At 32.1% G+C, this 24630-nt stretch overlaps 1 protein-coding gene across 4 annotated transcripts in view; it reads right to left on the bottom strand.

The window, feature by feature from the left end:
- LOC133188499 (polypeptide N-acetylgalactosaminyltransferase 5-like) overlaps positions 1-23351 on the bottom strand; it is a 40920-nt gene extending 17569 nt beyond the window's left edge. Inside the window, exons 1-4 of one of the 4 annotated variants that reach the window (XM_061323956.1) lie at positions 23262-23351; positions 6027-6529; positions 4157-4310; positions 1656-1822 (exon numbers count right to left, since the gene is read on the bottom strand). In XM_061323956.1, coding sequence (XP_061179940.1) covers positions 1656-1822; positions 4157-4310; positions 6027-6441 — 736 coding nt within the window. In that variant the 5' untranslated portion in view covers positions 6442-6529; positions 23262-23351. Of the gene's footprint in view, positions 1-1655; positions 1823-4156; positions 4311-6026; positions 6534-10931; positions 10948-23261 lie in introns of those variants that run through there. The other 3 variants (XM_061323952.1, XM_061323955.1, XM_061323953.1) reach the window with 3 other exon arrangements.
- Between the last annotated feature and the right edge of the window lie 1279 nt (positions 23352-24630).

The following is a 24630-nucleotide window of genomic DNA, read 5'->3' on the forward strand; positions in this document are numbered from 1 at the left end:
CCTCCCCTTTCAGTTGCAGTAATCTTGAGCTAATTTATGCTGAAAGTTTCATACTTCCCGTTCTGACACCAATATTGATATCATTTGAGTAATAACAGTTCCAAGTTACAGTGCACTTCAAAAATTCCACTATGTTGAAACTAAAAGTTTCGGTGTGAAACAATTGGCCCCACCTATACATTTATGTTTTAAGTATTGGGAAGTCCAAGAAAGGAAAAATAACGATGTAAATGAAACAAAAATAGAATATCATGACTTGTTTCAAACAATGGCATTGTCTTTTAAATCAATATGTTTAAAGATAGCATACTTATACATAGTTACGAATTTCTCATTTTGCTTTCTAATTTACTATATATATGCATGGCAAATACAAATTTACATGTATTATGTTGAAAAGTTTTTGAATTGTCAAGAAACATATTAATTAAGTGATGGTCAGATAAAGTTATTACTTAAAGTATCCACAATTTAATAAAATGGCATGCTGAATATAATAAGAGGCCCATGGGCCACATCACTCACCTGACCACTTTGGTTAAAGATAAACAATAATCAGTTCAATCAGTACTGAAGTTTAAATACATATGAAGTGGTCCCACTCTAATTGATGATTTGAACAAAGTTGCTTTCATATTAATATGACTAATCATGGCCTTGCTGTTCTTGAGAAGATTTCTAAAGATTTTTTTTCCTATACAATCCTATGTATAACTTTGATTGCCTAATGTGGCCCAATCCTAAGTCCAGGGGTCAGGATTTAAACAAACTTGAATCAATATTACCTGAAGATGCTTCTGTATGAATATGACTAATCATGGCTTTGCTGTTCTTGAGAAAATGATTTTTTAAGATATTTTCCATATATTCCTATGTACAACTTTGATCCACTGTTGTAGCCCTACCCTAGCCTATGGGGTGATGATTGGAACAAGCATGAATCTACATTAATGTGAGGATGTTTCTGTATTAATATTACTAATCATAGCTTTGATGGTAATCAGAAAATGATTTTTTATGATATTTTCCTCCACATTCCCAAGCATAATTTTGATTCCCTGTTGTGGCCCAACCCTACTCCTGGGGGTCATGGTTTGAACAAAGTTGAATGTACTATACCTAAGGATGCTTCTGTTTTAACATTACTAATCAAGACTTTGCTGTTCTTAAAAAGAAAATTTTTAATGATATTTCCTACATGTTCCTGTGTATAAATTTGATCCTCTATTGTGACCCTTCCCTATCCGAAGAAGGGTGTGTGTCATGATTTGAATCTGAACAAACTTGAATCTACACTATGTAATGAAGCTTTCACATAAGTTTTTACTTTTCTGGCCCACTGGTTTTCAAGAAGAATATTTTTAATCGATGTCATATAATTTTTACTAATTCTTAATTATCTCCCCTAGATTGGCCTAGAAAGAGGGTGTCGGCTCTTCATTTGAACATTTGAATCCCCTTCACCCAAAGATGCTTTAAGGCAAGGTTGATTAGAATTAATTGGCCAAGTGGATCTGGAGAAGAGGATGAAAATATGAAAAGTTAATGCAACGACAGACAACGGACAAATTTTGATCAAGTCACTTGAGCCTTCAGCTCAGGTAAGCTAACAAAGATATTTTTATCCACATTTATATCTTTTAAGATAGGATTACCCATGTCAGAGAAATCATCCACAAGTATAATCTCCTTCAGTAGGTGGGGTGGGGATCTATCAATGATGCTGTGAACGGTACGCAACAGAACGGACCAAGCCTCGTTGTGGAAGCACACTACCACGCTCGTATCGGGAAGGTTGTCACGGTACTTCAAGTCTTTACATCTACAATGAGTCACAAAGAACTGAAACAACAGCACCAATAAATGTATACAACAAAAGGTACAATTTGCATAAAGCAATAGTATGTACATTAATCAAAAAAATTTACTCAACAAATCTTACTATTAAAAAAAAGGATTCACTAAGGAAAGAAGTTTAAAAAAAAAGCAAAACATATTTGTGAAACACGATGCCCCGGTATGGCAGCTCATAGTCGAGGTGAAATTTTTAAAAAGAAGGTCAAACACCAGGGTGAAGGTCATGAGGTCAAATACATATGTATCTTGGTACCTAAAGAAAGGTCTTGTAACAAGGAATACACAGTAATATTTTATATTATAAAAACTTATGATGCTCACCAACCCATCAAGGTTTTACAAAGTTACATAACATCATGTACAAACAAGAGTTATGGAATATGTAAGGAAACTAATGATTGCATAAAAATCTGAAATAAATGAGTTCCATTTTGTTTTGGTTTTTATTTTGGTTAGCTGTGGTCTACTGAACAAGCTGAATTTCATCTTATCTGATATCTGCTGCCAGCAACAATAATAGAATTCACACCATATTCAACTCATACAATTAATGGTGTCTGTTCCTTTATATAGACTGGCAATCTATTTGTTGGACATTGCATTTCTGTGCAAATTAATCTTGATGAAATAATGCTTCATGCTTATAGCACTTTCTAGACAAAATGTAATATACTCAGTTCAGGGAAAACAGTGATTACCCTTTTATAGAAAATTCTGTATAACAGAAAGTTTCTTTTTGTCCTCTTATATAATTTTGACCTAACACCTGGCCACCACCTTTGACCTTTGACCCCTCCCTTTTGAAACTAGATAGCATAATTGCACACAATGTTCCCTATTGAGCAAAGTTCCAAGGATAGAAAATTCCAGTTTGTCCTAAATGATTTCTTTTCTATCCTTGCCTAAACATTAAAGCCATCTGACCCTAACCTCCAACCCCCTCCTCCTTGAAATGGATTGCTATTTTTTTTTTAAGAAACACCCCTCCCCCTCCTTTTTGAAATGGACGGCATAATTTTTTTTTTTTTAAAGAAACTGAGTGCATATTTCATTTTTATCCTGGTATGCTGTTTTGAGATAATTGTCAAACTTCCATCAGCAACATTTCCCCATCTAATCAGAAGTGAGTTGGACTTTTATCCTTAATGATGATCATTAGTTGAACTTTAAAAGACATCTCCGTGAAACTGATCTGACAGCTCCTTGGTAACTACTGTGAAGTGGCAAATTAAAAAGACTAGAAACATATTAGAATAGATCCTGTTACATAACATCAAGTCACCAAATAGTAGAACCAACCAGGGAGTCATAAACAGCATGTTTATTTCTGAGCCCTGCTTTCCCTGCTTATTATGGATATTGCTATTTTAGCTGGAAGGAAAACTACCCCCTTCATGCATCACACCCTTGTGTGTGATAAATTAAACAAAATATCAGTTTTCTACTCTCTATGGCTGTATTTAATTCCTCTGATTCACATAACTAATGGGGGAAAGTGCAATAAAATGAACTAGGAACAAAATTTTACTGAAATTAATTTCTGATAATGGAATTAAATTGGCATAGTAAGCTGATACTTTGAAACTTTAATGGTGCATACATAAAATTTGGGAAAATAGTTTGACAATTATTTTTTCAAATATGTAATAATGACTGTCATTTTATACTCCAATTTCAAGAAAGTTAAAATAATGGAAAACTAATTGAATATAAAACTCTCGTGAGTAAGCGACATTTCAATTTTATTGCATCAATATTTTCTGGAGATCATGTAGTAGACATATTTTTTTTTTTCAATTCATAATTCAATGCCCTTTTGTACTCATCCCTCTCCCCCTAAAAATTTTAAATGAAAACAGGTTTGGCCAATAGACAGGGGGCTTATCCACTTATAATTAATTTGCCCAATAGACAGGGGGCTTATCTACTTATAATTTAATTTGCTGTGTTGTTTAACTAAGCCAACAATGAAATTAATTTGAATGCCATTTTGTGAATTGTCACGCATTGAAACATACACAGAGAAACATGTTATTGTGACATGACAGAAATTTAAAAAAGAAAATTAACGATATAAGACAGCAAAAGATTCAAATGTTGAGTGTATTTTTTTGGTTTTAAAGCTTTAAAATGTAAATACAACATGTCTATTAAAGGAATTTTCTTAGTTTTGTGAGCCTTACTGTTGCGTAAATTACAAAACTTGCAAATAAGCATTATATGCCTATGTGACAAGTCTGTGTGATTTACACACCAAACTAAGGAAACATTCTTTATAATAAATGATATGATATCTTACTCAGGATCTCTGACATCAGGAAGAGATCGGTGGAGGGAGATCATGTCACTGGCATACTGGTTAAACGCATTCTTCTGCCAGCCTTCATCAAACTTTTTCTTGTCCTCTGGAGACAACTTGTCCTTGTCTATTACCACGGCTTTACCACCCTCACCTAAAATTTGATATACTCCACTTATTATAATATATAAATACAGTTGAACTTCAGTATCCTAAGCACTAATATCTCCAATACCATGGATATGTCAAAGTGATTTTGAAGTCCCATGCGCTTATTTCCTAAGAATTTCACCCTCAGGCTGGATATCTCGAATCCTTGGATATCTTGGAGATAAAGAGGTCTAACTGTGCTATGAAATAATAGCCCTCTTTCACTTAATATAATATCTGTTATCGCAATGATTTGCTTATTATAATGATTTTCTTTTTTCAAGAAAAAAGGCTTCAGCTCATTTACTTCCGTACATAGATAATGTTCATAATGCAAAAAATTTATGGTTATAAGATTTTCATGATGCATGTCAATTCAGAATTTAAAAGTCCCATGTTTATCTATGACTGTAAAAATTCTTCCATATATTTAAAAAAAAACTATCTTTTAGACACATTAAAATCTATAATCTACTGTAATTTTTTTTTTGAAAAATTAAAAAGATAAATGTTTACCTACATTATCAATCTAATTAGAATTAGATGCTGCAAATCAGCTACAATGTGAACACTTGTATATTACATGTGTTTAAAAATTAAATCTACATATAAAGATCACCAATTAAGAAAGGGTATCTGCAGTTCTCATCATTTAATTTGGTATAAACAAAGATATGATGAACTAAATAATCCCACATTCCTTAATTCCTATACTCCAGGAATGAGAATATCATACTTAACCTAAAAGAATGACGTGTTTTGTCTCACTGTTTCCATTAGCTAACATTGCATTCAAGATATCACTGTTGCTTTAAACAGGAAGACACTCTGTAGAAGATTTATGGGAGATAAGGAGGGGATGACAATACAAAGGCTTCCAAGCTTCAATCCCCCCCAGTTTAGTCTGTCATAGCAATACATCAAACCTCATTAATGCTGTCGACTTTTAGCCAAGCTTGCATCAAATAATCAAATAGATTTCAAAACTCATTAGAGGAAGGGGGAAAAAAGTTGAAATAACCAGCTTCTCTGTAAAATTCAATAACAACACAACAGCCTACAAGAGCTTTTATGATTTATCAAAACGAAAGAAATGACATGCATATTAGCAGTTTTTGCTATGATATTCTCTAGGGATCATACTCAAGTAGTATTGTGGACTCTTTTATCATTTGATCTTGCAAATTTTCATTCACTGTGCTTACCATGACTATACAGTGTAATGAATTTGAATTTTTCTACCAGATTTGTACCTTAACCAAAACATGTGAACCAAATTAGGAACTGTTAATGATGTTGGTTAATTTGGCCTTAATGCAGGAATTTTTCTCAGAAGGGCAACTAATATCTCACAAGCAGATCTCTAACACAGTTACCATCTTCTAAAAGAATCTTCATTAAAAAGCAATCTGAAAAAATGTACTTACCAATAATCAAGGTAAAGAAGTACATGTGCATATAATACTCAAGTCCCTACATATCCAGCAGATGCAGAATTATAGAATGCACCAACTTGTTATTAATTCATTTAAATCAGACATCATTTATCAATCTAACTACACAGGCGGGAAAAAAAGCATGATCTTGATATTATCATCTTGCATCCCCTTTTGTTAAATTGGTGAAGTTCTAGCACTTTTATTTTTTTGCCCTGCATCTTGACCCCCCAAAAAGGAAAGGTGGATAAAATTGAAGTTTTAGTGAGATTTGCCTAAATTACCTGGTGCATTTGGGTCTACAGGTGGCCTTTCTGGTAATGATTCTTTCTTTTTAAATCTCAGCGTATCATCTTTATTTTCCTCGACAGGTGCCCGCACCTTCTCCGCTTGTCTTAACTCACTCTCTCGTTTATCTGCTTGAATTCTATTGGCTAAGATCTGCTTCTCTTCTTCATGAATTTTTCGATCATGTCTTAAATTATCATGATTACCAAAATGTATATGATTATCTGGAGGGGGAACTATGTCCTTTTCCCGGTGGACTATTCCCCTCTCCTGACGTTTTTCAGCATCATTATCACTGTCAGTTAGTTTCCCTTGATATGTTGTAAATATCACAATTAAAAACCATAAGGCTGGAATTCCAATGATGAGTTTGAAAATGAGACCCCGTTTTCGTCGGAAGAGACTAGCCATTGTGTATGTCTTCGGTGAGATCTGTTCCTGTTAGATCAGGAGTTATTTCCCTTGTTCTTGGACTGTCAAGACATTATACATTCACTATCTGAAAAATATTGCAAATTAATTTAATTATTATTTTTTCTGCATCTATAGTACAGCTCTTACTTTTATATAACAATGCACTACCTTACGCAGTAATGGTGCATATTTTCATATTTGATTTTTCACTTTTCATGATTAAAAATTATCATTATAGGCACAATTTAAGTCCAGTACATATGCAGGGGAATTTTCCATTAAAAAGTGGAAATAAAACAAGAAATTTAATGCATTTTTCTTCTCCCATTATGCAAAAAAAAATTCATGTTCTTTATATCAGAGCTGTAGCTTCATAATATAAGGAACTAGAAATTGCAAGAGACATATGCTGGACAGCTTATTAATCAAATAAATTTCCACATGAAGCAATTCAAATTCTCACGTAAGACTTAAAGAACCCACTCCATGATTATATAATGCTACTTAGTGCAGAGTTTATTGAAATACATAGTAAAAATATTTAAGTAAGCATCAACGTAATAAAATTCTCTGCAAGTACGCTCAACACATCATATTAACTACGTTTAACTTATTCTAAATGTATACAATCAGGATTTGTACTTATAACCATGTTTACAGTGGATTTTCCCGTAAGTTTTTTAAAGTCCACTTTACCATGAATGGATTCACATTTTTGAATTTAATTAATGAATGAACATTAACCATTTGAATTCTTGCTTTAAAACCAGGATCATTAAAGTCAAGAAAATACTTATATAATCATAGTAATCGGTATACAGTGACGAAAATATTAAAATGAATGTCTCTGATTAAGATACAGCTTAATCAAAATTTAGAGAACCTTTGTTTATGTCAGATGTTAGATTCATAAACAAAAAAACAAAAAAAAACTAAAAAACATAAAATAAAAAACAATAGAAAGAAACTGACATATATTCAATTCAGACTAATTAGTAACATTTAAGTGATTTTCATTGTACATACCAGTTATTTAATTTAAAATTGTAACTGCATGAAGTAATTAATTTACATTTACATAAAATCCCCTGAATCAGTGTTAAATTGCATGACTTCAAGCATGCACGTGCATGGTCATTAACTACTGCGCAGGTTCAATGATATTGACAATTAACAGTACATAAATTCAAAGAATTCCTGCGGGTAAGTCAATTAATAGATCACTCTTTCAAGTCCAGATAACTTTTCCTGAAAACCCATTTTTTTTGCTTTAAGCTTCTGACTTCAGCTTGACTTTTCCATATCTCCATCCCCCCCCCCCCCTTTTCCACTTAGACAATACTGTATACCAACTTTCATTGAAATGCAACTACAAATTTCACAAGTTTTGTATTAGGATGTTCTTAATGAAGCACAGAATCACTTCTCATCGGGACTAAAAAATTATGTCTCGGAGAAAAGTCATACTTGGTAGACAAGGACTAACGACAAAATTGTGAGAGAAATTAAGTTGCCATGCTGGAAAACTGGTGTGAGCAAAAAGTTTAATAATTTTTCTTTTTAAAAATACTTTACAAAAACAATGTTGTTTTTAACAAACTAAAAGATTACCAGTTACGGTTTCAATGAATATTTATCACAATCCTGTGAATAATACTGATGGCCATTTTTCAAAACTGGTTAATGTATTGCATGAGGTTTGGGCATTAACTTTTATTGAGGCTATTGGATCTATATATATATAGCTACTTCTTCCATTATTATAGAAATGCTGTAATTATCCACAGTTGTGGGGGAACTCCCTAAGGTACATCCTCCAAATTTGGAATTAACGTTTGCCCTCGGGTTCAGGAGATAGCCTATTCAAAACTGCATTTACGTCAGTTTTGGATCTGACAAAGAATTGCAGAAGTGACGTGTGCATATACTGTTAACAATCTCTCACTTTGGTTTTCATGTTTTTGTAATGTCATTTAATTCTGCCAAACTTACAAATTAACTCAAAAAATATTTCAGACAATGTAGATCATCACAAAAGGACTTATAAATGAATTGAATTTAGGTTCCAAACCAATTTCTCTCCCTATATATAGATTCATTAAGTAAAAATAATTTAGCAAAAAATTATATTGCTGACTATATTGTTTTGAGAGTTGGATGTGGTAGCCTAGTCAGTTCATTATAAGCAGTCAATTTTTTTACTACAAAGAAACATCATCAGTGATACAGAGTTTAGTTTATTAAATAAACGCATGCTCTTCCTCTGAATTTGAGGTCCACCATATGTGACATAACAAATACAGCATATTTATACTGTATCAACTGACAAATCTCATGACAAGATATTTGAATAATGCAAAGATAATTGTCTGCAAATTAAAAAAAGCTAGTTTAGGTACATAACTGCAGCTCACAAATGTCTAAAGTGATGCTAACAAGATTTATGAAAATTAATTTTTTCCTGCAAAAATTAGTCAGTTGTGCACATTTAAAACCACAATGCCTGACTGTACATTAGCATTTCCATTTGTAAAAGTCATGTAAATTTTAAGATTTATTCACTAATCTGCAAACCCTGGTGATTTTGGTTTCCTTTATTAGCTGGGGTGACCCACCTACAACGAAAACCTCAACCAATAAAGTCCAAGATTATGGCCAGATTCATTAAAAAATACCATCCTAATATTAGCCTGTTCATGAATCTCAAAAGTACAATGAAGGCAAGAAAAAAATAAGCAGAGGGGTGTAATTGCTATAGATGTAAATACAGGACCAGGTATTGAATGCAGATGCAGAAATATTTTTATTAAATGCATGGTTGCAGCATTTCAGAATAGCCACCATTGCTGGAGCTCTCCTGTTTAACATGGTAAGAAGGTACATCAAGTGGGAATCTAGGAAATCTTAAAATGATTCTCCTCTTAATTTTCTGACATAAAATATTTTTTTGAACTCAAAGGTAACAATATTTTTATACCCCAAAAATAAGTTTTTGCAAACACTTTTTTCAGCAAAACATAACATACTTTTCATTAATGATAATATTATAAAGTACTGTGTCAATGCCCCTTAAATGTGTTATAAACACTAGAATCAAGTCAATGACCCCTGATTTTAAGGATAATCAAGAGACACAAATTAATTAATACAGACTACAATGGTGCAAGGACTTGGGATTCAATCTTATATACATGTAAGCAACATTCAATCAACAGATGGACAGGCTACAAAAAGTCAAGACTGGAGTCTCTTGCAGATTTTTTTTTCAGCTAAGGCAGTGAAACTGGAAGCAATAATTAGGCAGTATTAAAAAAAACTTTAGGTACCAAAAGATAAACAGGATTAATTTTACAGCATACTGACAATTGAATGAAAACTAAGTCTGAACTTTGATATTTCAAATCATTCTGGGTTACCTCCAAGTTTGTACCAAATCCATAATATTTTGTATTAATCTAGTTTTATAAAAGTAAGCTTTATAAAAGCTTTATATATCTATAGGTAAAATAAGCTATATTATTATTAGGTATCAATAAGACTATATGTTGCTGAGCCATTTTTCTCTGAAGATTCATCAAATACTGGCCACCATATCTCCTTATAATCACTGAGACCAATACAGTAAAACTTGCTTATGAGGAAGTGACACCAGGTACTTATAAATACTTATTTCCTAATATATATATATATATATATATATATATATATATATATATATATATATATATATATATATATATATATATATATATATATATATATATATATATAACCTAAATTCTTTTTATCTATATAAGAAAATGTTAAAATGTGTGGGATGGAAATTATATATATATATATATATATATATATATATATATATATATATATATATATATATATATATATATATATATATATATATATATATATATATATATATATATAAAACTTCCTTATAAACAAAATTTACTGATATCCGAGTTCCTATATAAGCAAGTTTTACTGTACAAAGGAAACTGATGAATATATGTACCACCGCAAAGAATTATCTGCCAGAAAATGGTCCTGACTATCGCACTAATTAACACATTCAGGACGTGTCATCAATGATCATATCCTTCACCTTATTTTCTTCTTAATCATGTTAATTAATGGCAAATAACTTTGCTAACAATGATTAAACACTGAACCTATTAATAGCAAAAGCTTCTCCAAGATCATGACATTTATTGTTGAAAACTGAATATATAATTCTATTTCTTATTGACAAAACCTTTTGATATGCAGAAAAAATATATTAAATGAATTTAAATTAAATGAAATTTAATTATTTATAATCTTCTTCTTTGCGTTATTTTATTAATACTTCAACAAGTTAAAGTCAGTGTTAATACAAAAAATACTTTTTACAATATAATTTGAAACTCACACATATAAAAAAAATTAAATCTCTTGACATTCAAAAAAGTTTTTAATTAATTACATGTACACCATCAAGAACTTACCTTTTTCAAAAGGACCAATAATAAAATCCTTGTAATCAATATAAATTATCCAAGAATTTTTTTATTCAAAATGCCTCTCACTACAAGACAATTCAATGAAAATTAGCACCTATTAAAATGACTGTCTCCAAACTCCCTAGACTCTGAGCTGTGATATCACCAATTACGATATAATTTATGCAAACTACAGAAAGCCACTCTTTTTGGTAGGTGACACAATTTGCTTACCGCAACATTGTAACAAAAGATTAATTAACATACAAGACTGTCATCATTTTTATTAAAAACTGGCTGCATGCATAGAAACTTATATACTTCATAGTCATTAACATGATCTTGCCATTTTGTGCCTGTTTTCACATTATGAATGTTTTACCTGCCCAAAAATTCAACTCCTGACCTTTATAAATGCTAAAGAACTCTTTCTTAATTCAGAAATTGCATTTTTTTAAAAACAGAATTTCATTTCAAATAGGTTTACTTTACAATTTAAGCAGCAATTAATGTTTGTTTTTTTCAGATCATTTACTAATGTCCTCAGGCTGGGTGCCTTTAAAGGGTACCCCTGATTTTATCCATGTTCTGGGCATCTGAATTTCTTCAGCCAGCAACAATACATTGAATATAAATGGTAGTCCATTAATGTACAAACATATCATCAATAAAGTATGGATTGATTAAAGATCATCTAAATCTTATAATTAAACTGAAAATTGGGCTACATGAGTGAAACAATTGTTTGTCTTCCCCAGACCGATTTAAAAATTCAACTGTGTCTAATTTTGTTTTTTTGTTTTTGTTTATTTTTTAAACAAATGAAATGCATGCAATTTTCTTTTTATCTGCAGTTTAAGCCTACATTAAAGAGACTAAGCCTTGTAATTAAGACAGATTAAAGAGTATTAATGCATAATGTTTTAACGGATATCAACAGATCAGTCCCACTTCACTCTCTAAATTACATGGGGAAAAATATTTTTCAATGTGAAGAAAATTACCTCCCTTAATTTCTATCTCCCTGAAGTTTGATTCTTGAGTATTAGGGAAAAGGCAAAACCAAATATATTTTTAAGGTGGCCCCTGTGCTCAAAGTCACTATGGCTTAAGTTGTTGGCATTACAGGATGTTTTTAAAATCAACCTTTTTTTTGAAGACAAATGCCACACAGTTTCTGCAATCATGTCAAGTAAGAGTATCATAATACATGTATATATATATATATATATACTCAGTCATCCAGTTTTGTAAATCACATGCAACTGCTGGTAAATGCAACCAAGTATTAAAAATAAAAAAACACCAGCTGTTATGTGTAAAAAATGTGAATCAATCATGTTAAACCCTTTTATCAAAGAACAGGTCAGAAAACATATTTGTAAATAATTTTTCAATTTCCTCATGCTGTACAAAGCAAGCTGAATTGCTTTGTGACTGTGAAATATATTACAAGCTATAATGATCCTGGACAAAGGCACCAGGTGTTTGTGTTTCAATGCTGATTGTTATTCACATCAGAAGTGATATATGAAAGTAATTAGATAACATGTAATTCTTCACTGATCTCATTAAATGATTGACCGTACAGTAATGAAGGGGGTGAACATTGCATATGACAAAAGCCTATAATCTTAAACTAGTAGGGGTGTAAAAATTTACCACAATATGCAAAAATTTTTATCATATACTATTTTACAAAAAACATCACAATTTCAGCATTTTATATTCATTTTTGAGGGATTCTAATGAAATAAAAGTTGTAGCCTGGTGATGCACAAATATTACACGCTTGTATTAACGAAGCATTTGTGAGACCCGGCCTATATCAGTTTACAAAGAATCTTATGGTGATTTCTATGTTTTTATTGCTCCTTATTATTGTGTTTCCAGGTTTATAGAATGTTAATACTTGAGGAAATAATATCTTTTACCTTTATACATTTTATGATAGATAATTTCTTATTTCAGAAGAGACAAAATGGGTGTTAAAAATTAAAGTGTGAAATACTGCGGTACACACCCTGATATAAAGACTTGGTGTATCAAGAACTGAGTTATATCATGAGCCACTTCAGCAGGGCTTTCAAAAAGATTAGAAACAGGCGGTGCTTTTTCAAAAATAGGAAGTACCTTGTGGAAGCGATTTTAATTAAATATGTAATCAAATTTTTCTCCAATGAATATTTTGGCCGGTACATTCATAATTTCAACTGGGTAAAAGTACCGGGTACCGGCATATTTTGAAAGGCCTGCTTCAGCCATATTGTTATACCTCTAGTTTAAACAGATAAATCCCAAATGTTAAACATTCCAGTGTCTGCAACTCCGGAGTAAATATTAATTTTTTTTTTAAATATCATGTTACATTCTTTACACAATTTTGAATTTAAAATAAAGGCAAAGAAAAAGAAAATCTGCGCGATAATACTGAAATAAAAGAATTGCTAACCAGATCGATTCTACATTGTATTACCATTTTTCTTTTATCTGCAAAATTTTCCTTCAAAGATCAATTGTCCTACACATGTTACAGTCATTTTAATTTGCACAGAACAAATATTGCATGATTTTCCATAAATGATACTTCAATCAATATAATACCATTAATCATTATCCACAAGTTCTAGCCTCTCTTTATACACCTGCATGCTTCAAATTTAAATATATGTTACAGATCTGATCAATATTAAATGGACAGTCAGTTTAATAAATAATACAGTATTTCGTCTTTAAAACAGGCAAAACAATTACATATACTGAAAGAATAATTTAGAACATCAACGAATTCATGGCCGTTTGAAAAATTAGTAAAACAAGTGATTCATTTATCAATCAAAATTGTCTTTTACACAAATGCATGCAAAATATGGAACTAGAATTTAAAATACTTATATTAGAGTTTTACTACTGCTTACCAATTTGAAAAAGCCTTATGCCATGAAGACCAGAAATATAATAAAAATCCTTAAAGGAGTTGATAATTTTTCCCTCTTGATCTCCACCAAAAAAATTCTAAGGACTACAGGAATTGTATCTAAAAGAAGACCCTCAGCTACAAGGTCCAATAAGAAATCTGATAATTAAACGGAAATTAAACACTGACAAAGCCTAGAACAGCACACCTAGCTTCACGGACTTGCTCTCTCTCACTGTCGGCTCCGGTGAAGAAAACCGTGAGTCCTAGCTATCAATATCAGTGATCAATTAATAATGTCCTATAAGACAACGAGAGGTGAAGACTCCTTCCCATACAGTTTATATGTCCAATACAGTACACAGATATTGTCTCTTATGCCGATAACAGAAATGACTCCAGTGGTCCTCCAAGTAGAGAAGCAAACGTGATGAAAATATTCTCATAATTTTTTTGAAATCCTCTCTGAAATCAATGCTCCATTTAACGCTTTATAGATCCCGGTTAGTTTGATACTTTTTTTATCAATTGATTATACAGTGTGTTTACTTAAACTTTTAAATAACCCGGATTTTGTTGTCTCTTATCAAGCTATAAATGGAAACTTTACCTACTACGTTGCGTGTTAAGGAACCCCATTCCTTATCTTTTTCTGGACCTTTCCAAGTACAGTTTAAACTGTCTAAGATCAGCTGAGAGCAACAATGTATCTGGTTTTTTAAATCTTTATACTTCAAAAATAGAAAGGATTACTGATTAAAAATACATGTTATGGTTTTAATCATGTCAGATGCTTTGTCAATTTTGACGTTAAACATGTTAAATTTACCATTTATATTCCTCATTTCTAAAATATGTCTTTACTCAAAATTCATTATAATTATTTTTCTTTTGAAATACCACAATTCATCAATGACATTTCAAGGCAATAAAAAATACAATATTACAAGGGTGATATTAAAGCTAATGTATTTCTATACTCAGATTTGTGGGGATCTTGGTGAAAAAGAAATCAAACGGGCTGCAGTCAACCTTTTTTGTTCTACATAGCCTTTTAAGCTGTTGGTGGTTCTTGAAAATTTCAGCACACCTCACTTAGATTTAAATATACCCTAGTGGTCAATGGTTAAAGTTTTTAATAATAATTTTTATTTATTACAGTAAGATTTTTAAAATCAATCCTTAAAAAGACAACACAAATATATACAGCACATATATTAACTTCCTTTTCTTGTCTAAAACATAAGAACTTCATAGACTCAGATCTCCCAATTTCTAATGGGTCAATGTCATTCTTCAAATGTTAATATATCAATCTAAATGGCTCTTTTTTTACAGGGGAAAAATATATTCCAACCAATTAAGAATTGTTCAATCATCTCAGATCAGTTCAAGTATAAATACACTTCCCATAGGATTTCTTTTGTATGATCAAGATTTTATTATCAACTGAAGAAAACTTCCTAATAAACCAATAGGAGCCTGAAATACTTAAAGAAAAACAACATGGCTGCCAAGTGTCCCAAGGGAGACAATCTGTCTGAAATAATAACGCTTCCATCAGATTCTGGTTTATAGAATCAGTCCTGATTTTTATCATGCTTGTTTAGAACTGTACAGCCTGGTTTAGGACCCGCATGATCATAACGTCCCTTTGAGACCGACAGTCAGGAAATTCATATTTACTCTATTGGTTCATAGTCAGGCTGACTCTACTAACCATTGAGGTCCTTAATACCAAAGATAATTATCATATCCATGTTCCCAGATCTCTTGGTAAGAGAATTTGGTCTTGCATCTCTGTAGCCATTTATAATCCTGTAATAGATCAACATAGGAACATTGCATGCCACGTACTGCTTTCTGCTTTTCATCTTACTGCACTGAGTCTATAATATCTATCAAAGAAAACTAAAACTTAACTTATATGAATATATAGATACATCCCTAGCTATCAATTATAATGATATTTTCTACAGACTTGAACTCCTTGTTAAAACCACCTTTAAAGGAACAGATTACTAAATAAGATAGTAAATAAATACAATATTTAACTTCAGTTAACTGCTAGGGTTCAGAACATACAGTAAGATATGTGGATAAATTTATTAAATATAAAATCTTTAACTTGATAAAGTTCATTTGACCAATATTTTATCAGAATCCATCAACATCCATAGTTTTACATCCCTGCAAAATCAGCATTCAATAACCTCATAAGTTATCCCCCCAGTAGTCATTCTCTTCACACAATTTCCAATTAGGGACCAAAGGAGACGATGTAAATCTACCCCGGCGAGAAGTGGAAACGCCACATGAACTTACTGGGATGATGACAATAAATTTGTTCTACTGAGTGACCGCACGATTGCTACTGTATGATTTGTTCTAGTGCATATGAATTTGAGCTCCAACCTTTAACTATGTTCCAACTTTCCCATCTCATTATTCCTGTAGTGTATAGAGTTAAAGGTCAGGGCAATATTTACTAGGAGTCATATTTTCTATAAATCCATAGCGTAACTTTAGACATATAATGAAAATGAAATCCTTATTACACAGAAAACAATGGGGAGAGGATACATACTGATGGGACAAATATGTGATATTATATAACATAGTTTTACATGTCAAGAAAATCCAGTAATAAAATTAACATTAAAAACTATACAATAAAGATTTTCAAGTATACAATTTATAGCAGCCCTTCTACTAAAACAAAGTGTATGAACAGAAAAATATAATATTCTTGCTTCTAAATGGATTCCTTTAGATCAAAGCATGAAAAGAAAACTGATGTTGATAACTAATGTATGGATTAATTTTCTTTTTTTTTTTTACATCAGCTACATTTAACAACCCAATACAAATCTATAAAAGAAAAACAAAAATACTATGTATAGATTGAACATTAAATCCTTAAAATCGAGGGATTTTTGGTTCAGTAATCCAAAACGGATTGAGTTTCATCAGATCAGCTACTTCTGTCATGTGACAATCAAGTTAGTGAGAATTTACCGCCGTCATTCGTAATCACGTTAAGCTGGGACAGGATTCCGTTAGTTTCCAAACACATCACTTCTAATTACCACCAAGATAAATTTCAAGGCCCATAACTCCACTGATCAATTTCTGTCCCTCTGTTGTGTCTTATTTTTAACATGATAAAACATCTCATGAATACTGAAACATACAAGTGACTTTTAAATGTTTTATATAATTCATGTTTCATAATTTGACTTTGCAATCATTCTCAATATCTCACTGATGAGGTAAGTTATCTTTCAACGTAGATTATATTCATTTATACTGCTTAAGTATTGAGAATTTTTTTCTATAAATTATCTCTCATGAATCTTTTGTGGGCAATTATTTAAAATGAAAATATGCAAATTGATTGCAATTAAAATTTCATTATGTTTTTTCCCTACCAATTTCCAAGAAATAATATTTTACTTCATGAAATATGCGGCAGTAAGCTCTTAGGAAACATCAGTTGCCTCATATTTCAAAGATTTATCAGTTGCCTCATATTTCAAAGATATATCAGTTGCCTCATATTTCAAAGATATATCAGTTGCCTCATATTTCAAAGATATATCAGTTGCCTCATATTTCAAAGATATATCAGTTGCCTCATATTTCAAAGATATATCAGTTGCCTCATATTTCAAAGATATATCAGTTGCCTCATATTTCAAAGATATATCAGTTGCCTCATATTTCAAAGATATATCAGTTGCCTCATATTTCAAAGATTTATCAGTTGCCTCATATTTCAAAGATATATCAGTTGCCTCATATTTCAAAGATATATCAGTTGCCTCATATTTCAAAGATATATCAGTTGCCTCATATTTCAAAGATATATCAGTTGCCTCATATTTCAAAGATTTATCAGTTGCCTCATATTTCAAAGATTTATCAGTTGCCTCATATTTCAAAGATTTAAAACCAGAAATGTGTATATTAGCAAGACCAAGGTTGGCTTACAAGTCCCATCAGAATCACTTTTCAGGAAGCATTTCGGACACTTACTCCCACTATGACTGATATATAAGCCGGTCACATCTGACTGACTAAAAGGTTTCTCTTCATCCCTCCCTTTCTTAGATTCACTAACACAATTAGCATTTATCAATGTCTGCCTCTCCAACACTTATATCATGTTAATGCTTTTTTTTCTACATTGTTTTTAAGTATATCTTTTGTGGAAGAAGACAAATGGAATGGTCTATAAAACACCTACTTTTTGTGATCTCACACCAGAGTTTTTCTGTAGGACCTATAAAAGAGAATGCCACTCGACCCGGGAACCAAATTATCTATCTATAATCCATCATGAGATCAACCAAGAGACACTATTTATACAATAACATCAAATGGAAAAGAAATTTTATTGCCAAAAATAATATCCGATTTGCAATCAAGATTTTTTTTGCACAATAAAACATCCATAAACATAGGAAATGTACAGATTTTTTCCCTACTTCTCATTCAATGAATGCTATTTCATATAAAAACTCTAGACCGTGTTGAAAGTAAAAAATGCCATTTTGACTTTACTCAAACCAAAATAAGTGAAAAATCATGAAGTGCATCTCTTCTAGATTCACACGTCTTTGTCAATTAATAAAATATCTTCTCGCCTTTAGTTTCGCCTCGGAAGAGGTCCATCTACAGTTTTCTTTGTCAATCAATAATAAATGCATTTCACCCCCTCAGGTGTCCTGGACGGGAATACGAAAACACTTTATCTACGCAGACAGTGGAGCGGTAATCAATTTCTCTCTCCTTTCACCATGTATCTAGAAGGACGGGGGAAATATCTTCGTCTTCCATCATTTAATATTGAAAACTTCTTAACCATTGAACCTTCAGGGAATCAATGGAGTTTCTTATTGTTGTCAACAACAAAGAAAATAAACACCTCCCTTAAGAACACTTAAAATCAGCTTTGGAAAGGATGAATATGCTCATACTTTGTACTTTAAAACACTTCAAACATTATCTCAATCACTTAAAAATAAAAAAAAAATCAAATGGATGCAACAAGTAAATTGAATTTTCTTTCTACAAAAAAAAGCATTGATATAGATGAAACCGACATATTCTGAATGGAGAATGTGCCAAGCTCCACTGATTATCCAGGTGATCAAAGCCATTCAAATAAGGCTCTATCTTCATTAAATATTGACCAGAGAACATTAACTTCATACATTCTGCATTACTCAGCAACCTGCAGAAAATCAAAGAACAGTGATTTTATTCATGTAACCAGGCATGGTCAGTCATCTTCTTAAGATGCTTCTACAGTTCAAATGCACGTTAAAGAAGAAATGTCTTTATTAGTTCCCCTAACAGTGAAACTAAAGGGGACTATACCTTTCCTCCACATATTCCTGTCTGTCCATCTGTCATTCTAGCTGTCTGTCCTTCCGTTTGTCTGCATGTCTCTCCAACTTGGTTTTCTTCATTTTTTTTTTATACGCTTGCTGATATTGAGCTGATTTTCAGTTTGTGAGTTTAACTTGATGAATTACAAATTAAGATTGCATTTTGTTCTGCTCCAATGATTTTTGATGGAATTATGGTCGTTTTAATTTCTAAAGGGAATCAGACTTCCTCTTGGTATTCCACACTTTTTTCCCAAACACTCGCACATATGAAGTTTCTTTTTGGTATATCAGTCTATGTCAGTCTATCTTGATGAGATTATCAAGTTTGTATTTTGTTCTACTTCAATAATTTTTGATGGAATTGCAGCCTAATTTTTTTTTTTTATTTTAATGGGAACCATATTACACTTGCTGGTAGCTAGGGACTAGTTTTGCTTATGCAAACTTGTTGAAAAAGTATTGTTCATGTTAATTAATATACATGTAATAGAAATGCAAACATCTTCTGGTATAGTAATGAAAGCACCCCTTTCTGCATCTTTTTCAGATAAAATGTGCTTTTAAGAGCTCAAAGAGAATTATTGCATTACATTTTTTTGTAAATTGAGAAGTCCTTACAATTTTCAAGACTAATTTACAGAGTGCAAATTGATAGGATGTTACATCATTGGTATTATTGAATTTGTCATATTTGTAACAGGTTAAAGATAGCAAATCTCAGTAACCAGTTGAAAATTTTATGTTGTTTTCATTTGTGTATAGACAATAACTTTAAATATTTTTAATAAAAACTTAAAATCCCAAGAGAAATGGTAAATGGGGTATATTATCCCCTCCCCCCCCCCCCCAAAAAAAAAAACCTGGGTAGTAAAATGCACTGTAACTAGACAGTAATGGATTGATTTCTCCGACATAAAATCAGAGAAACATTCTAATGACACTTGACAAATTAAGAAACAAAATAAGAGGCCCATGGGCCACAACGCTCACCTGAGTTACTTTGGCCCTGTTCTTCACAAGACCTCCCCTTTGTAATATTTATTGCGGCCCCACCCTACCCCTGGGGGCCATGAATTGAAGAATTTAGAATCTACACTACCCAGCTTTTCTGGCCCAGTGGTTCTTCATCAGAAGATTTTGCCTATGTATTTTAATGTAAAACTTTGATTCCCTATTGTGGCCCTGCCCTACCCCCGGGGGCTATCATTTGAACAATTTAGAATCTACACTACCCAAGGATGCTTCCACATAAGTTTCAGCTTTTCTGGCCCTGTGGTTCTTCAGAAGAAGATTTTCAAAGATTTTGCCTATATATTGCAATGTAAAACTTTGATTCCCTATTGTGGCTCCACCCTATTCCCGGGGGCTATCATTTGAACAATTTAGAATCTACACTACCCAAGGATGCTTCCACATAAGTTTCAGCTTTTCTGGCCCAGTGGTTCTTCAGAAAAAGATTTTCAAAGATTTTGCCTATATATTTCAATGTAAAACTTTGATTCCCTATTGTGGCCCCGCCCTACCCGTGGGGGCCATGATTTGAACAATTTAGAATCTACACTACTCAAGGATGCTTCCACATAAGTTTCAGCTTTTCTAGCCCTGTGGTTCTTGAGAAGAAGATTTTTTAATGACCCCACCCAATTTTTGTCTTTTCTTGATTATCTTCCCTTGTAAGGGGGAGTTGGCCCTTCATTTTAACAATTTAAACTCCCCTTCACCCAAGGATGCTCTGTAACAACTTTGGTTAAAATTGGCTCAGTGGTTCTTGAGAAGAAGTTGAAAATGTGAAAAGTTTACAGACGGACAGACAGACAGACGGGCGGACGCCGGACAACAGGTGATCAGAAAAGCTCACTTGAGCTTTCAGCTCAGGTGAGCTAAAAATCAAAATACTTCAATGGACAAATTAAAGAATACATTATCAAATTTTGTAGAATATTTTTGCAAAGGTCAGTCTAAGATGATACATTTCCTGACCTAATTTGGTTACCAAATTAAGTCACGGAGGGTCACATTAAAACTATCTCATTAATAGTGATGTACCGATTAATTGATTAAATCGATTATCTAATCGAAATGAACCACGATTATAGATAATTGATTATAATTTGAATAATCGATTAATCAAATATTAATTAAAAGTAAATTATTCTATGATTTTTTATGCATTCTTCTTTGAAAATTACTAAATCCTAAGTAATAATCTAATAAATGAATCAAATGATGCAATTAAAATACATAAAAAAAGTATTTTAGAAATCACCCCAGAATTTTTCACCAATTTATTCTTCATTCAAAAATGAACAAATTTAAGACTTGAAATCAATAGATTAATTATTAATCGATTATAGTGCATCCGATTATTCCGATAATTGATTATGAAAAAATTTCGGATTTCCCATCCCTACTCATTAAACATCTAAATTCAGAACTCTGGCTCAGATGAGCTAAATATAACATCAAAATATAGAAACCACGATTTGTATTTTGTATTTTTAGTAGCCATGTGTTACATGTAACACCTGTCCTCAACAAAAAAAAAATTAAGAATTCTGCCGTTAGGAGAGGTCTAAACTTGTGTGCAAGGTTTCACTAAAATGAGGCCAAAACTTGTGAAAGACTCTTAACAAATTAAAGGATCTTTAGAGTACTGTAGATTCCTAAATATACACGAGGAGTTAATTATCACGTAATTACGCGAGAAGCACTACTCGCGAAATAAAATTACTTGCTTTTATTTTTATGGTGCTTTAATGTATGTAAAATCTCTAGATAAATCACCCATTCGTGAATTATTGTTCTCGCGATTTGACGCCCTTGGGCCATTTCGCGATGTTAAGTACTCGCGTAAAATAAGGAATCTACAGTAACCAAGGGCATCATCTTGAAAGGGAAAAAAAAAAACTTAATACACACATAAATGTATGTATCTCAAGTTTGTCTACAAATTGTTTACACATGCATATACAACCAACAAAACATAACAAGCTTTAAATGAAGGAAAGGGGGGGGGGTAATATTTTCCTAAAAATTAATTATAAAAAATATAAATCATGCAAGAAAAACATCCCAAAATCAAGACTTCCTTCCATTAACCTTCTTATGTTGGTAATATTCTCACAAGAAGCCCAAAATTCTGACTGTTAATTGCCACCAACAATTTCTGATGACTTTAATTATAAGTATGATTGATTCATTTCACAATTAATCAGGGAATTATTATTCGGAATAGACATATTACAAACCATTAACTTTCTCAAAAACTAATAAATTATTGAACACGTTGAAACACAGAGGACTTATGGTATATTTGTCTCCCTTAATAAATACCATCTCAGATAAAATTCAAATTTCATTACTCAAAGGTAAAGAATAAATATCTATTCATGTCCCCAATTAATAAGAAGCAGGATAATTTATAAACCACTAGATCACCTTTTTTTCAATGATATGGTTTTATATTTTTATTTATATTATACAGCTGAACTTCGGTATCTCGAACACTGATTATCTTGAATACCGTGGATATGTCTAAGTGATTTGGAAGTCCTGACCCCCTTATTCTTTAAGTATTTTACCCTGGATATCTCGAATCCTCGGATATCTCGAAGTTTTTTCTTGGTCCCATTAACTTTGAGATAACGAAGTTTGACTGTATACTCTTAATATTGTCCAACAAGATTCAATATATAAATTTCTACATGTTTCTTACAATTTCTATATAAAACCAGAGTGGAGCATTTAAAAGTATCATATTTTATATGTTTACATATAGGAAAAACATAGCAGACAGATAAACATTGATTTCTTAATCTAGACAGATGAAAAGACCGGAACTCAGAAAATATCACTGCATTACATGGTTGTCAGAGTGATCTCATCCACACATCAGAACCCAATCACAACAGGGCTGTCACTTAAAATGTTACTCCAGGGTATATATATCTTGTCCTACCTACCTGTCACACAGGTGACAAAATATGTCACCTTTTCGTATTTAACAAATCATGCTCCTACCTTAATATGAAACAGGGTAGACCCTGAGACACCTCTCAATCTTTCCTCCCTCTGTGGACACAGTCAGTCGGTGTGCGTTAAGCCTTCAGACATCAGCAAGGCATGTTAAACGTCCACTCCTGTAATTAACAAAAGCGTTAATTTGTCAACACTGATGGCTTAATGTGTGAGTGACAGCTAAATATCCCGTCATAAAAGTCCCCTATAAAGTCCAAATACTGACAAAAGAAAACGCAAATGCAGCAGGCACATCAGATTTACTGGTTGATAATTTGAAGGATATAGCCCAGTGGTCCTGATATAAATCTCAAACATATGTCAAGCAAAACCATAATACTAGGTAAATATCAAGGGGAAAGTGTGAAATCTATATAACTTTACTAGTAAGTATATTAAAAGTTCAATTTTGTCAAAATTGCATTTTTGTAAAATCTTCACATGCCTGGAAGTCATTCATTTTGCTTTTTGTTTTCCCATTATATGATCAGTTTACCAGCTAGTGCTAATTGCAATAAATTTCTTTGTGAAAATATTGAGCAACTCAATACTTTTAAAAATTAATATATCCTTAATAAATTCTCTTTAAAACAAAAATCCCACATCACTGACTGCAGCATCAACAGACTGAAGGCATGTATTTTAAGTCGATCGATAAGAATCATGGAGAAATATTCAAGATTTTACATGTACAATAATATAAATTAGAACTAAAAAACAGACCACTCAGTAATGGTCTGCTGAGGAAGGGCTGTCACCAGGCTCCGGGGTCGTAAAACTGAGACGAGCTCACTTTTGATCTCAGTCTCCCTTTTCCACTATAATATTCCTTTTGTAAAAGTGAGACCAAGATCAAAAGTTAGCTCATCTCAGTTTTATGGCCCCTGAGCCAGGTTTCTGGTTGGGAGAAAGACAGAGGGGAGGGTCAAAAATGGGATACTCATCTACCCCAAGCCAGATAATTTTTATTAATTATGCATGGCATATAATTCTGGTGGTTATGGTTCTGGAAGTCATTTGTCAAATATCAAACACACAAAATATAGCTAGCATAAACATGATAAATAACAATTAAATTTCTTTCCAAATTAATAATTTTGATTTTAAATAAAAGGATATCCTGGCTGAGATGATGTTATTGTGACTTTAGGATAACCATAAAAAAAGTTATGTGGGAATTTGAGAAAACAAAGACAGATGGACAAGCAGACAGACAGAGTGATTATACCATAAGATTCCCTCCTTGTGTGGCCCTATAATGAAATCCAATATATCAACCCAATCACACCAAACAGATCAGTACTGTATAACCATGAAGGCTGGAGTCTACAGAGAGCATTTCGAGACATTTTCATTCTTCCATAAATCAGTG

Source organism: Saccostrea echinata, unplaced genomic scaffold, assembly GCF_033153115.1.
Source record: "Saccostrea echinata isolate AGI-Se365-2 ecotype Australia unplaced genomic scaffold, CSIRO_AGI_Sech_v1 ptg000016l, whole genome shotgun sequence".
Lineage (NCBI taxonomy): Eukaryota > Metazoa > Mollusca > Bivalvia > Ostreida > Ostreidae > Saccostrea > Saccostrea echinata.